This window comes from Alosa pseudoharengus, unplaced genomic scaffold, assembly GCF_046254945.1.
Source record: "Alosa pseudoharengus isolate Yale_2024_CS ecotype anadromous, Long Island Sound unplaced genomic scaffold, YU_APseudo_1.1 YU_APseudo_1.1_scf_7, whole genome shotgun sequence".
NCBI lineage: Eukaryota > Metazoa > Chordata > Actinopteri > Clupeiformes > Clupeidae > Alosa > Alosa pseudoharengus.
Window position 1 is genome coordinate 26,703,037 of NW_027468859.1, and position 12,586 is coordinate 26,715,622.

Consider the following 12,586-nt stretch of genomic DNA (forward strand, 5'->3'; position numbering starts at 1 on the left):
GGATGGAGAGCATTCCTCAGCCAATGGCGTCTTTCTTGATGTCTCTTATATGAGCTGATACTGCTCTGGATGGAGACGAGTGGGCAGCTCCGCGCTAATGTGTCGGATGTCCCATTTACAAGAAATACAACTTCATTCGCAATTGACATAGATGCGCGCACACACACACACACACACACACACTACACATTCACACAAAGACATATACACACACAGACATATACACACACACATACCGGTAAGCACACATTCAGACCAGGGTTGTGCACAATTCGAATTGCAATTCTGCTTCCTGTTTGCTACATCAATTGAAATGCAATTGAAATGCAAGTGAAATTCAAGAATTGAATTGGAATTTAAGAGCCAGTTTCAATTCAATTCTGGAATTTTGCAGTCAGACAGGCACACACTCTGGAGTCAGAGTTCCAGGACACTGTGTCTTGTGACAGACAGTTGTCCACAGATGCTCGTGCTTTTCAGGACATGTTTGTCAAAGCTCTCATTCATCATCGGGGCTCGACCGGCGCGAGTGCGAGCAAGAGAGAGCGATCGAGTGGCACCCTCGTCTCCTGTTTCTCACGGTGCTGCTGGTACACTCCACCCCGCCGGGCAGCCCCCCACCACGACGCACCTGACCAGCCTCCTGTTGTCACTCTGATGGATGCAGCGCGGGGTGAGAGGGGGGGCGTTTGAAGGAGGCTGGGAAAGAGGCCTTGCTGTTGACACCCCACTTTTTAAAGAGTAAGATATCCTTTTTTTTTTTTTTTGAAGAGCGAAAACGTTGACCTTTCTTCCTGTGGTCTTGGCTATGGGGGTTGCATCAGCATCCTTCCTCTCCCTTTTGGCAAGACCCTTTTAGAGACACTGTATTGGGTTGCAGAGAGGAGGGAAAAGAAGGGTCTGTATCCGGAATAAGGACGGAATTTGATGATATGTTTGCGAGCTCAAGCAGTGGGTGCCGTGCCCACTGTCTGCAACAAATGTCACGCCTGAGACATTTCCTTCGCCCAGTTTGCTTCCCAGTAACCTAGTTTAATTCTCAAATAGTCTCTCTCTCTCTCGCGCACACACACACACACACACACAAACAAATACACACAGAGACATACCACATTTACGCTTCCTATCTGTGTTTATCTTGGCATTAGAACACTTGTCCCTTCTCTGGCTCATTGAGCAGCAGGCCTCTTGTGTATTTGGGGCAACCCATTGGCAGGCCTATCTCTTGTGTATTTGGGGCGACCCTTTGGCAGGCCTATCTCTTGTGTATTTGGGGCGACCCTTTGGCAGGCCTACTGTATCTCAGTTCACTACTGCTCACTGTGTGATCATGCTTGCACCTATATTTAAAAGCAGTTTATTTTTTCGATTACTGCAGAATTGATAACAATTAAAATATCAGTTAAGTGGACCAGAAAATCATTATTGCAGAAAAATCTGGCGGGCCCTTGTTGCATGACTTTGGCTTATTGTTTTCATTTGACTTTTTCTTCCTTGAATCTTGAGTTTTTTCTTTTTAATGAATCTTGTGCAACCACAGTGTGGTTGGAATAGCCACATCTGGGCAGCCATGCTGTGATGTTGTAAACAAGAGGTAGGAACCTTGCCCAAAGGGTTTTTTCTATTTTCTTTTTTTGAGGAGGGGGGTTCGCCTTGTGTTCCACTTCAGAAAATTCACCTGCACCAATGTTTTTTTTTTGGGGGGGCGGGGGCGGGGGGGAAGAACACTAAATAGCCACTTGGTCGGTGGCCAACGATATAACCGCTCAGAACTGTCCTCCCATAAAACAGCCTAATTGCAGCAGCCTCAGACGCTGGTTGCATTGCTATTAAGCGAACACAGTACAGCTCATGGCTGGTGCCCTGCCAAGTCTCGGAGCAAACGCCAACGACCCTCTGATGAAAATGAGGGCTTCCTGAGGACCATTTCTCTGTCGTGCTCCGAGGACCCTAATGCACTGCTGTGTACCAGTCTTAAGGTGCGTATTAGTATGAGAGCTTTGTCGCCAACAGATCCAATAACCAGAGCTTCCACTTAACAACAACAAAAAAAACTCAGCAAGGAGCAAGCGCAAGAGATGTGGAATGCTCATTGTGCAAAAATGTCAACACCATTATTTTGGTGTGTGTGTGTGTGTGTCTTCCTCATTTGCTCATTCTTCGCTTGCTCTCTGGCATGAGGAGCAGCTGTGGAGGCCTAACCTCATCCCATCGGCGCGCCCGGCGGCCTCCACAAGGGACCGTGACACCAGACACGAAATGGCAGCCGCTCCGCTCCGCTCCGCTCCCCCGCGGCCTGTAGCCGAGGGCCCATTAGCGAGCGCCGAGGCCTGCCCCCGCCGGCCCCCGCCGCCTCTCAGCACCCTCGAGGGCCCTGATCCCCTCCCGCCCGCCTGTCCACCCGCCCCGCGGGCCGCTGAGTGAGCCGCCACAGAGTGAAGTCGCACAGTTGGAGCTGGCACAGGCGCCAGGCAGGCAGCAGGCGCCAAGCTCTCCTCACGGATACTTGTCTCATTCTCTCTCTCTCTCTCTCTCTCTCTTTCTCTTTCTCCTCTCTCTCTCTCTCTCTCTCTCTTTCTCTCTCTCTCTTTCTCTTTCTCTTTCTCTCTCTCTCTTTCTCTCTTTCTCTCTTTCTTCCTCCTCTCACTTTCTTTTCTACCTTCCTCCCTCTCTGTCTGTCTCTCTCTTTCACTCTTCCTCCTCCTCTCTCTCTTTCTCTCTCTTTATCTTCCTCCTCTGTCCCTCTAATATTTCTTTTTCACATGTTCACTGAGTCCTGAAATCTCCTCTTCACTCAATTTCCCTCGTTACATTTCTCACCCTCTCTCCCAGGCTTGTTGAGTTTAATTAAAAGGATATCAGGAAATATGGCTTTGGACGTAGTACATGTTTTGTTGAGCTACATTTTTGAGGATCATTTAATAGGAATATTTCATTCTATGTTCTGTTTTGAGAATATTTAATATTTTCATTTTTTTAAGGGAACTCTAATATAAAGACATGAAAAAGGAACCTCATCCACGGTCACTGCTTTAATCTGATTCTCTGGGATAGTCCATTCACAACAGACACTTAGCTCTTAATGACGATAGTTGTGACATTAAACAGGTCCAGGGCATTCCAGTGTTTCCATACCCTTACAATATCTGGATCAGAAACCAGGAGGCAAACGTCTCTGCCGGTTCCTCTGTCTATCTGATTCACACTTGGGAGTCTGAGAGTGCATGGGGAAATTTGACATCCTCACTCCAAAAGGCAGAGGCAGAATCTCTGTGGTTTGGAGGGTGACAGACAATCCCCTTGTCCAGAAAATCTAAAGCCCCCCACCCCACCTACCCACCCCCCTCTCAGACGGGAAGAGTCTGAGATTCCCAGCCTCCGAGTGTTTGTTGAGAACCCTGGGCAGGGATAAGATTGACTCTGGGCAGCCAGCACTGTGTTTGGGCAGCTCCTCAAAGCCCTTTCCGATCTGCTGAACAAACGCTAAATTTGGGCGTCAAAGAGGGACCTTAAGCTGTCCCCTCCTACCCCCCCCCCCCCCCCCCCTCCACCACCACCCCCCTTCCCCAATTCACCAGTGTCTGTCTACCCTCATTAGCATCCAAGAGGAAGACCCCAAGATTCTTTGAGTGGTGACCGACGCTGACCTCCAAACAATTTTGCTCATTTTGCACGTTTCTGAGGACCATGGAATGCCATCACTTCCCCCTAAGACCTTCTGCAGGTCTCAGTCTTTCTCTCGGTCAAGTGAAAGTGAGCACCACAAGGCATGAAGAAAAGCGTATTTAATGGCACATCATGAAAGAAAATGGAAAGAGCATGCTAGAAGGTAGGAAGAGGTGTTTCTGGGTGGAAAACTGGATGCATAAGTAAAAAGAATGAGCTTTGTGTCAGATATTTGGGGGGGAGGTGACAAAAGCGCAAGTATTATTCCGAGCAGCATCACTCTTTTGTCCTGTTACCACATGAAACCTCTCGGAAAAAAACCAACCATCATTAGAGGATGAATCCAGCCTTTGTTGTGAAGGGATCCCAAACAGAGCCTCTTAGACTAAACCTCGAAAAGTACTCCCCTTTCGTCTTGTGTCGCACCATTTAATAAGGACCTGTGTTTACTGAATGTTGAATTGAAAACCAGTCATGCTGGGACAGAGACTCAAAGTAGCATTCTTCCCCTTGTGCAAATAAAGATATGGAAAGACAACCCCCCCCCCCCCCTGCACAACTGTGAACTGTTTCAAGTCTGTCCTGCTATAAAGATAACCTGTAAGGGGGTTTTCATATGGTCTCATACAATAGTTGCTGTGTACCAAACAGTCTGAATTAATTAATTCTTGTGTTAAGCCCTGTCAGACTGTAAGGTTGCCACCCTCTCAGTCAGGCAACAGGATGACTCCAGGCGGTACAGAAATTAACAGAAGTACAAATATATTTTCAGAATACAGACGCTATCCTTTTCGATTACTTAAGTCTTCTTGCTTAAGTCTACTACTCGACTTGCTTCTCTGTCTTGTAGTCCGGATTTAGATCATTGAAAAATGGCAAACGCAGTCCTCATCTATGTCTGACGACATCTGGAAGTAAATCTGTCTGACTGATTCACAGTATCAGTCCAGGTTTGGGGCAGGATTGAAGTACACCGCCCCTCGACCAGCTCACTCATACTGTTTTTATTTAAAGCCAAGATTTTTTAATGGGTCTAAATTCTTGTCTCTGGAATATGATGGAAACCATACACGTCATGTGGCCTCAGCATATGGTTGTATTCCAGTGTGCCAGCATGACTTTCGCCCTGCACCTGTGCTTGCTATTTCTTCCTTAAATTATTTTAAGTGCAGAAATCGACCCAGCACACAACCCCTGCGTGATATATCTTTAGATTGGTTGTGGAGAGCACTCTATTGTGAGGGCGCGAAGGTTCGGCTCGGCGCCCATTAAAAATGTGCAGCCTTTGTGTTTTTAGCATACAGCTGCGTGGTGATCTCTTTCCAAATCTCCAAATGGACCATGTCTGTCGCATGCTTTTTGTAGATAAGATCTTTTTGAAAAAAATATGCATTTTCTCTTGATTTGAATTGATAAGTAAGAGTTTCTAATTCTTGTGCCTCAACTTGGTATGACGACAGTGTACAACTTCGCTATGGTCTCTGTGAGAGAAATAGCAAGCCGTTTTGTAGCCAGTCATCCGAACGTCTGCACTCTAGCTCAGTTTTTGTAAGGAGCTGGCCCCGCTAAGCATGGGGCATTCCTAGTGAGCCTTTAGTGGGGGCCGAGTCGGGGGTGGATTTGAGAGGAACTCTGATCAGCTGGGAGATGTCAGTCCTCACCCCAGAGAGGCGTCAATGGGATTCGGTTTCCCACCGTTTCCGAAAACGCAGACGCACAGAAGCTGGGCAGCTATCCGACCAATGCTGCATGGAGGTGTACCCCCCCACCCCCCGCCCCCCTTATCACAGCCAGCCCGGCTGCCCCCACCCCCTCTCTCACTCACACTCCCCCCCCCCCCCTCTCTCACACACACACACACACACACACACACACACACACACACTCTCTCACACACTCATACACTTATACTGACATTTTGTCAACCATCAACCTGTTTAATGCTGGGTTGCCACAGAGTGTACTCTTGGGGTTATCAGATTATCTGATCCTTCCTTTCAGACCTCAGCGCTGCCATAGCCTATTAGCTCATCATAAATGTACTCTCAAATCAAATCTAGTTGGATCGTATTCAATTTCTTGATTAAAAAAATTCTGTATGAATGTTTTCTTTTTACTTCTTAGTCTCTCTCTCTCTCTCTCCCTCTCTCTTTCTCTCTCTGCTGTTTGATGTTTTATGTCTTTGGAATGCATAAGAGGGAGAGGCTTTTGGCTCGCTACCTCCAGCGTTTGCGCTGCATTTTGCTCAAGCATAAATGTTTTACCCCGGTCTGCCATAGCTTACAGGAAACAACTTACATTTTGGCGTCAGCAGATAGCCCAATGATGTCTTTTATGGTAAGATTAAACCGTTGTTTTTGCGAGAACCTCGGTTTTTGTTTTCCGCAGCTGTTAAGAGTTTGGTGCTCTAGGGCTGAGTGTTCCCTGAGAGTTCTCGTGCTGACATTCAGAGGCCATTGGATATGTCAGGCAGGCCAGCTTTCAAAGCTGCACATTTAATGTATTTCTCAGGACCAAAAGAAAAGAAAATGAAACGACAGCAGAGAAAGTAAAAGAAAGTGAAGTTGACAGACACACATCCTCACCTTTTGTCTCTGTTTGCACACCTCGCCTCCACTCCCCGTGCGCGCTCGGCCCTGTAATGTTGTTGGCCGACCCTGTCGGTTTGATGAACGGAGGGTGATCAGTGATGGGCGCTGTGTGCTTTGATTAGAACCGCATCCAGGAACTTTTGGTCTTTGATGTGCTGGCCTGCGTCCTGGCCGCCTGGAGTCATCCTGTTGCCTGACTGAGAGGGTGGCAACCTTACAGTCTGACAGGGCTTAACACAAGAGCTGTGTGTGTGTGTATTGATGTGTCAGGGGTTGTTACATGATCACGTTATGGTGGATCTCATCTCATATTCTCTAATCTCATCTCGTCTCTATCTCATATTCTATTCCTTAATCTCATCTGTAGATGCCGGTTATAGAATCTGGGCACTTGGGAGGGTATCTTCAAACCATCTTGAAAGTTTTTTTGTTGTTTTCTCTCCACTTTTTTCAATTTAGGATTTCTCTAGTGAGGACAGGATAAAAATAATTTATCCATTTGAAATAATGCCTTTATCTTATGTCACTGTATATTTATTATGCTGTCAGTTAATGGTCTGTGGTAATGCTTAAACTAAAGGGAAAACTGAATGAACACTAAGCCTAATATCTTCAGCATTTATGTTTTTTTTTTAAACGTTGTGCATCTTTCTAGCCCAGGACTATATCACAGCACCAGTTTTTTTATATAGTGGAGAGGCCCACTAACCCCGTGGAGCCATTTGCGTGCTTTCTGAGTACAATCATCAGAAAATGCGGCTGGGCTTGTCCCCCCGGGCTAAAAAGCCTTATTGCGCATTATGGCGCTGCTATATGAACTGTGCGCTGACGATAATAGACAGGCGAAATGAAAGCCAGGTACAGCCTCTCCCTCTGCCTTTCCATGATGCTGTGCGACCCGGCCCGCTCCCGCTGAGCGGAATGCGCTGTGGAGAATTCGTCCAGCGAGTTTCCCAAGGATGTGGCCGGAAGGGCTTGTTTTCCAATTCCAATTCACAATCTGGAAAAGATGTTTCGTTTTTTGAGTGTTGCAAAAATAAAAATAAGTACACTCAAACATTTTTAGCCTTAAAACAACATTTTGCCTACGAGTTATTTACGGCAACTTTTGTCAGTGCCGGTAGACTAGTCATTGAAAAAATAGGCCTAGATCTAGCAGACCAAAGGAAGGCAGACATTGCTTATATGTAGGCTAGGCTATTAATTAGTAAGCCAGGCTGTGCCACTTTGGCGCTGATCACATCATGACTGTTGGCAAAATAACAAACATAGACGACTTGTTTAATATCCATAGGGAATGTGTTTATTTTGACAGGAATAGCTTATTATAACGTGTAATAAATACGCCTATAACTCAAGACAACGCTTGAACATGACGTGTTCACTGCTCATATATTATTGCATTTAATAAAAACGTTCGTATTTGTCATCAGCATCCAAAAAAGTCCACAAAACTGTCGGAGTGTTCACGAGATGAGGTCACTTTATTTTTTTTTTATAATCACCCCGGTCTTAGTGTAGCGCACTGCCAGGGGAAATGCTGTCACTCGTTTGCTTTCGTTCTGCGGCGAGCGGGTTAATGTCCTGAGTGATCACAGGCGCCCTATCAGAGCGCTGGCGTGAAGCTCCAGCCCACTGCCTAGTCTTTCCCAAGCCGACTGCATGTGTTTGTCCCTCTGGCTGTACGCTTTCATATATCAGACAGAAGCCGTCTCGCCGCGACTTGTTGCTTCGTTTGGGATTTGATTGAGCATCAACGGATTTTTGATCCAAGAAAAGCGGCTGCAAAGCAGCGGTAGGAGGATAATTGGAAATACGGGAGGCTTGGACGTGGGAGACGCAATACACAAGGTAACGAGTTGACAACCCTTTGTAGCCTATGTTTTTATTTTTTTTCGGGAAATGTAACGTTAGCAGTGTAAGCTATGTCAATCGCTCGAGATGAAAATGCAGATGCGAATGTATAATGAAGTTAGTAGTGCTCAAATAACGACAAGGTTTTCACTAAACGATTTGTTTTCATCGATATGCTGTTGATGTATCGGTATGTGTGCTATTTTAGATGTCACTGGATTCAGAAAAAAAAAACTCTTCGGATAGCTGAGTAAATAGGCGGTTGAATTGGCTAGATTACTGATTTATCATGAGGACAGCATTGACGTGCATTAAAAAGGAAATTCTTATTATGTTTAGCCTAAAGTGTAACGAACCCTGTCCTGACTATGCTGGATGGAGAACTTCTCAAACAAATCAAATTCCCGTCCGTATTGTATCTGTCAAAGCTGGTATTTGCATTGAGCAGCATGTATACATTCGCAGTGTGGTATCCCGGACACCCTTTAGGAATGGCCTTTCACAAATTTTTAACCAAAATGACCAAACAACTTTAACATATTGTCACTGCTAAAATAAATCAACGCAGTGTCACACAGGAGCACTGTACACTTGGAATCCTCTTTCAAAGTAGTTCATTAAAATGACTAACTTTAAAACGTCACAAACAATAAATCAAATTTCATGTCAAATGTGTGTACTTTGATGTTCTAAACAAGACAGCCTGGAGGTACGTTCTCCTGACATCACCTAAATATTTCTTGACTGCCTCTGGTGTTCTTCTGGATATTATGACACGTGAGTTTTAGGTTGAGAGGTGGGGGCAAGGTGAGAGCTTAGTGGGAATGCCAGAACAGCTTTGATGCTCTGTTTAGTTTTGGGAGAATACATTTACCTCAAATGGCTTTAGAGAGGTTTGCCACTTGAATAGGGAACCCCAGGAGAAAGTTCTGTTGAGATGTCTCTGAATTAGGCCCACAATGTCAATACCGCCTCATGTTTACCGAAATAGGCTATCTCTTCTTTTTTTCAGTTCCCCTGAAGGCAGTTAGTATTCTGACTTTCTTTTTGTAATTGGCATCTACTAGCCCTAATTAAAGGGCTGGGAAGCTCTGTAACTGTATCTCTGGCAGTGTGCACCAGTGGTACTCGCCGAAGACTTCCAGTCTCACTCAGAGGGGGGAGAATTTTGCCGAAAGTGAGCGAGAGCTCTTCCAAACCGCTCCACAGTATCCAGCCCTTCCGAAAATGCGGCCTAGTCGTCATTGCCATTCCCTGCCTCGGCTGCACAGACCTTTCTGTGTTGTTCGTGTAGACCGCTGTGGATGTCTCACCTGCTTGTCAACGTCCTGCAATGGGACACTCAGGCTCCTGCTGAATTCCTTTAGCAGCAGGGTGGTGTATGTGTGGGTGCGTGCGTGTGTGTGTGTGTGTGTGTGTGTGTGTTTGTGGGTGTGTGTATTTGTGGGTTTTTCTGGCAGATGTTTCCAGTTTGAGCAACATGATTTTGTCGAATGCAGTTGAGGTATCCCCACTTGAAATGTTTTTCTCGCGTATGTTGTTGTGTAAGCATTAAAACACAAAGTTTTGGTTACAAGGTGGCCGACTCAAGGGATTGTCAAAGACAATTAAGACCCACAAACAAGAGATGTGCGTCTTATTGAGGAAATGTCCTAATTTTTATTCATCACAAACAAACTCACTAAGCTGGGGAATATGAAAAGCATATGCCTTCAGAGTGTATTGCTTGGTAAGGCACATAACTCCTGACCCATATATTAGGGTTATCAAGGATCACTGAAAATGGCATTTTGAATGAGGGTCAGCAAAGTTATTTAGTCCTCTGTTTACTCTCCTGCTAAACCCTGTCTGGGATTTTTGTTTTGGTGGGGGGGAAACCATCTGCCTGTTTTCAAACACCCTGCTGTCCAACCCGACCCCCGCCAAGTGAGACATCATCATTGTCTGTCTGTCTCTGTCTCTCTCTGTCTCTGTCTCTCTCTCTCTCTCTCTCTCTCTCTCTCTCTCTCTCTCTCTCTCTCTCTCTCTCTCTACTGTCTCTTCCCTCCTCTCCTCCAACTGGGACGCTTTAACGGCTGTCATTCTCAGGTTTCTTCCCTTCCCCTGTGTGCAGACACAGCACCATCACTGAGCACATTGGTCACATTCACGCTGGCGTCGCCCTTGTAATTTTCCCTCCATTTCCCTGCCGGGTTCGCCCATGCAGAAAGGGGCTTTCTATTTGATACTTTTTTTTTTTTTAAATGGATGCGGGTCAAACGTGAACACCACCAGTTCTGTTGGTGTGGGCGAGATATTTCAGAGTGTTTAGCGCTATGCACACGCACTCCACACGCAAGAGGTGGCCCTGTGTGTGGAAAAGCTGTTTGCGAGCTTTGCCCCCAAAGACACACTTGTCTCTTTCACTAGCCTGTTGCTTATTTGGGACAGTAACTTGCCAGCAACAAGCCAGTTGTGTGAAAGATGGTCTTTGGCTTTTTACAAGTGGTTTAAATAGGAGCTTGAGAGTGTGTACAGTCCTGTCAAGATCCCCCTGAAAAGCATCCCATAAATAGGTTTCTTGGTTTATTGCCACTCATGGAAGATTTTGGTTTGCATAAATATGATATGAACTATAACAGTGTGTATGCACCATGTCTCTGTCAAAGACCTTCTTCAGGTTATAACTCAAGTAAGGTAATTAACTCTGGATTTGATTATTGTCTTTTACATAATGGTACGGCAGTCAGGCTTTGTGCCAACATTACAACCATGCATTACCCTGTGAAGTGCGCTTCGCCGGGACTTTTTGAAGTGCACGCAGAGCGTATCACGACACCGGCCCCGAGACGATCACTTCTCTCTTCGAGGGTTTCTGTTTGATATGACACAGCCCCCATCCATTGCCTGTAATCGGATCCAGCTGAGGGCTCAAACCCCTCCGGTGCTCCGGGCGAACCTACAGACCTCTGTTCAGTCTCAGGACCCGGCTGGTAACGTAGTCACCGTCTGCACACCTTTACCCACAGGACCTGGGCTCCGCCTGTTGATGGAGCACTGTAATGTTTGGCCCTTGTTACTCACCTGCTTGTATGGTTCTTGTCTGTTCGCTGAGATCATCTCTCGAGAACACTTGTGCACAAGTGCAGTGTGGGCTGAGGAGGTCAGGACCCGACGTGGGTGCACTGCCACTTATGTTGCCTTCATCTGTGACTGTGTCATGTGTTTGAATTGGCCAAATGTACAGGATGAAGTTGCATTTTGATGGCGCTTTTGGACTGTTTGTGTTTTAAGAGTACCCTTTACTGTAGAGCTTGCTTTGACCATTCTGGGCCATTCTTGATGCTCCTCTGAAATGCTTAACTGTAATGGAATGGAAGAAGAAGAGAATGTTTTAAAGAACATCTCGCAGCTACAGCTCTCTCGCTGTAGTTTCCAGAGCAAACAACGTGTTAGATGTTTTGCCATTGCTTCCATGGGTGACTTAAGACTCATTCAAACTAAAAAAGGGTTAGCAGTGATGCTGATGAAATTCCATGGAATGTTGATGAAATTCTCTCTCTCTCTCTCTCTCTCTCTTTCTCTCTCTCTCTCTCTCTGTCTCTCTCACTTTTCCCTGACCCCCAGAAGAGTGGTGAGACCAGCAGAAAGCCTTTGGGGAGGGGACCATGGCCCTGAGTGAAGGGACCAGTGACCTCCAGTCCCTCAGCAACAGCAGCAGCCCCCCCTCAACTAGCGCCAGCAATGCACCCACCACCTCCAGATCAGCTTCCAGTGGAGGCTCCGCCAGCCAAGATGCCATTCCCTCGGCCCTGGGCACAGACGGCGAGGAGGAGGAGCGGGACCCCCCTGTGACAAAGCCAGCACCCACTGCACCACCCAAAGACGCCCGGCAGCTCGCCGGAGGTGCCCAGAGGTCGAACGGCGGCGTCAAGCCCAACGGCTCCCTCCGGCCACCTTCCTCCTCCACCTCCTCCTCTTCCTCCGCATCCTCTGCAGCGCAGAGGCTCCTCTCGCCAACGCTGACCACTCCTCCTCCGCTGCCACCGCCGTGCTGCCTCCGCTGCCCCTACCACCCGCCCGCACTCTGTTGCCATAGGAGCCAGCAGGAGTGCCACCTCTTCCAGAACCATCCGGCGGCGGCCGGGCTCCATGGGGGTGCCTGCTGCATCCAGGGCTCAGCAGCCTTCTGCATGCAGCAACGCTGGCGGGAGCATTTCCAGAACCAGCCCAATATGGCCGCCCTCAGGTAGGCTGTCCCACACACAAACATTCAGAACACTCACGCTCAGAACACACTCACACACACGCTCTCTGCGCTGTCCAAACATTCAGACTGTATTTTTTTCTTAATTTTTTTCTATTTGGAGGAATAAATAAAAAAATCCTCTCTAGCATTTCATTTTTGTTGTTTTATTTGATTCCACATGCATCAGTAAAGGTGTTATTGCTTTGGAAGAGATAATGCTGAACACCTCCTGTATACAGTATGACTG

General features: G+C 46.8%; 1 protein-coding gene across 4 annotated transcripts in view; it reads left to right on the forward strand.

Annotated features, from left to right (window-relative positions):
* The window catches only part of disp1 (dispatched homolog 1 (Drosophila)), a 61,888-nt gene that overhangs the window by 30,217 nt on the left and 19,085 nt on the right, over window positions 1–12,586 (forward strand). For 3 of the 4 annotated variants that reach the window (XM_076272322.1, XM_076272324.1, XM_076272323.1), the window contains one exon: window positions 11,718–12,339. In XM_076272322.1, coding sequence (XP_076128437.1) covers window positions 11,759–12,339 — 581 coding nt within the window. In that variant the 5' untranslated portion in view covers window positions 11,718–11,758. Of the gene's footprint in view, window positions 1–7,784; window positions 8,109–11,717; window positions 12,340–12,586 lie in introns of those variants that run through there. The other variant, XM_076272325.1, reaches the window with a different exon arrangement.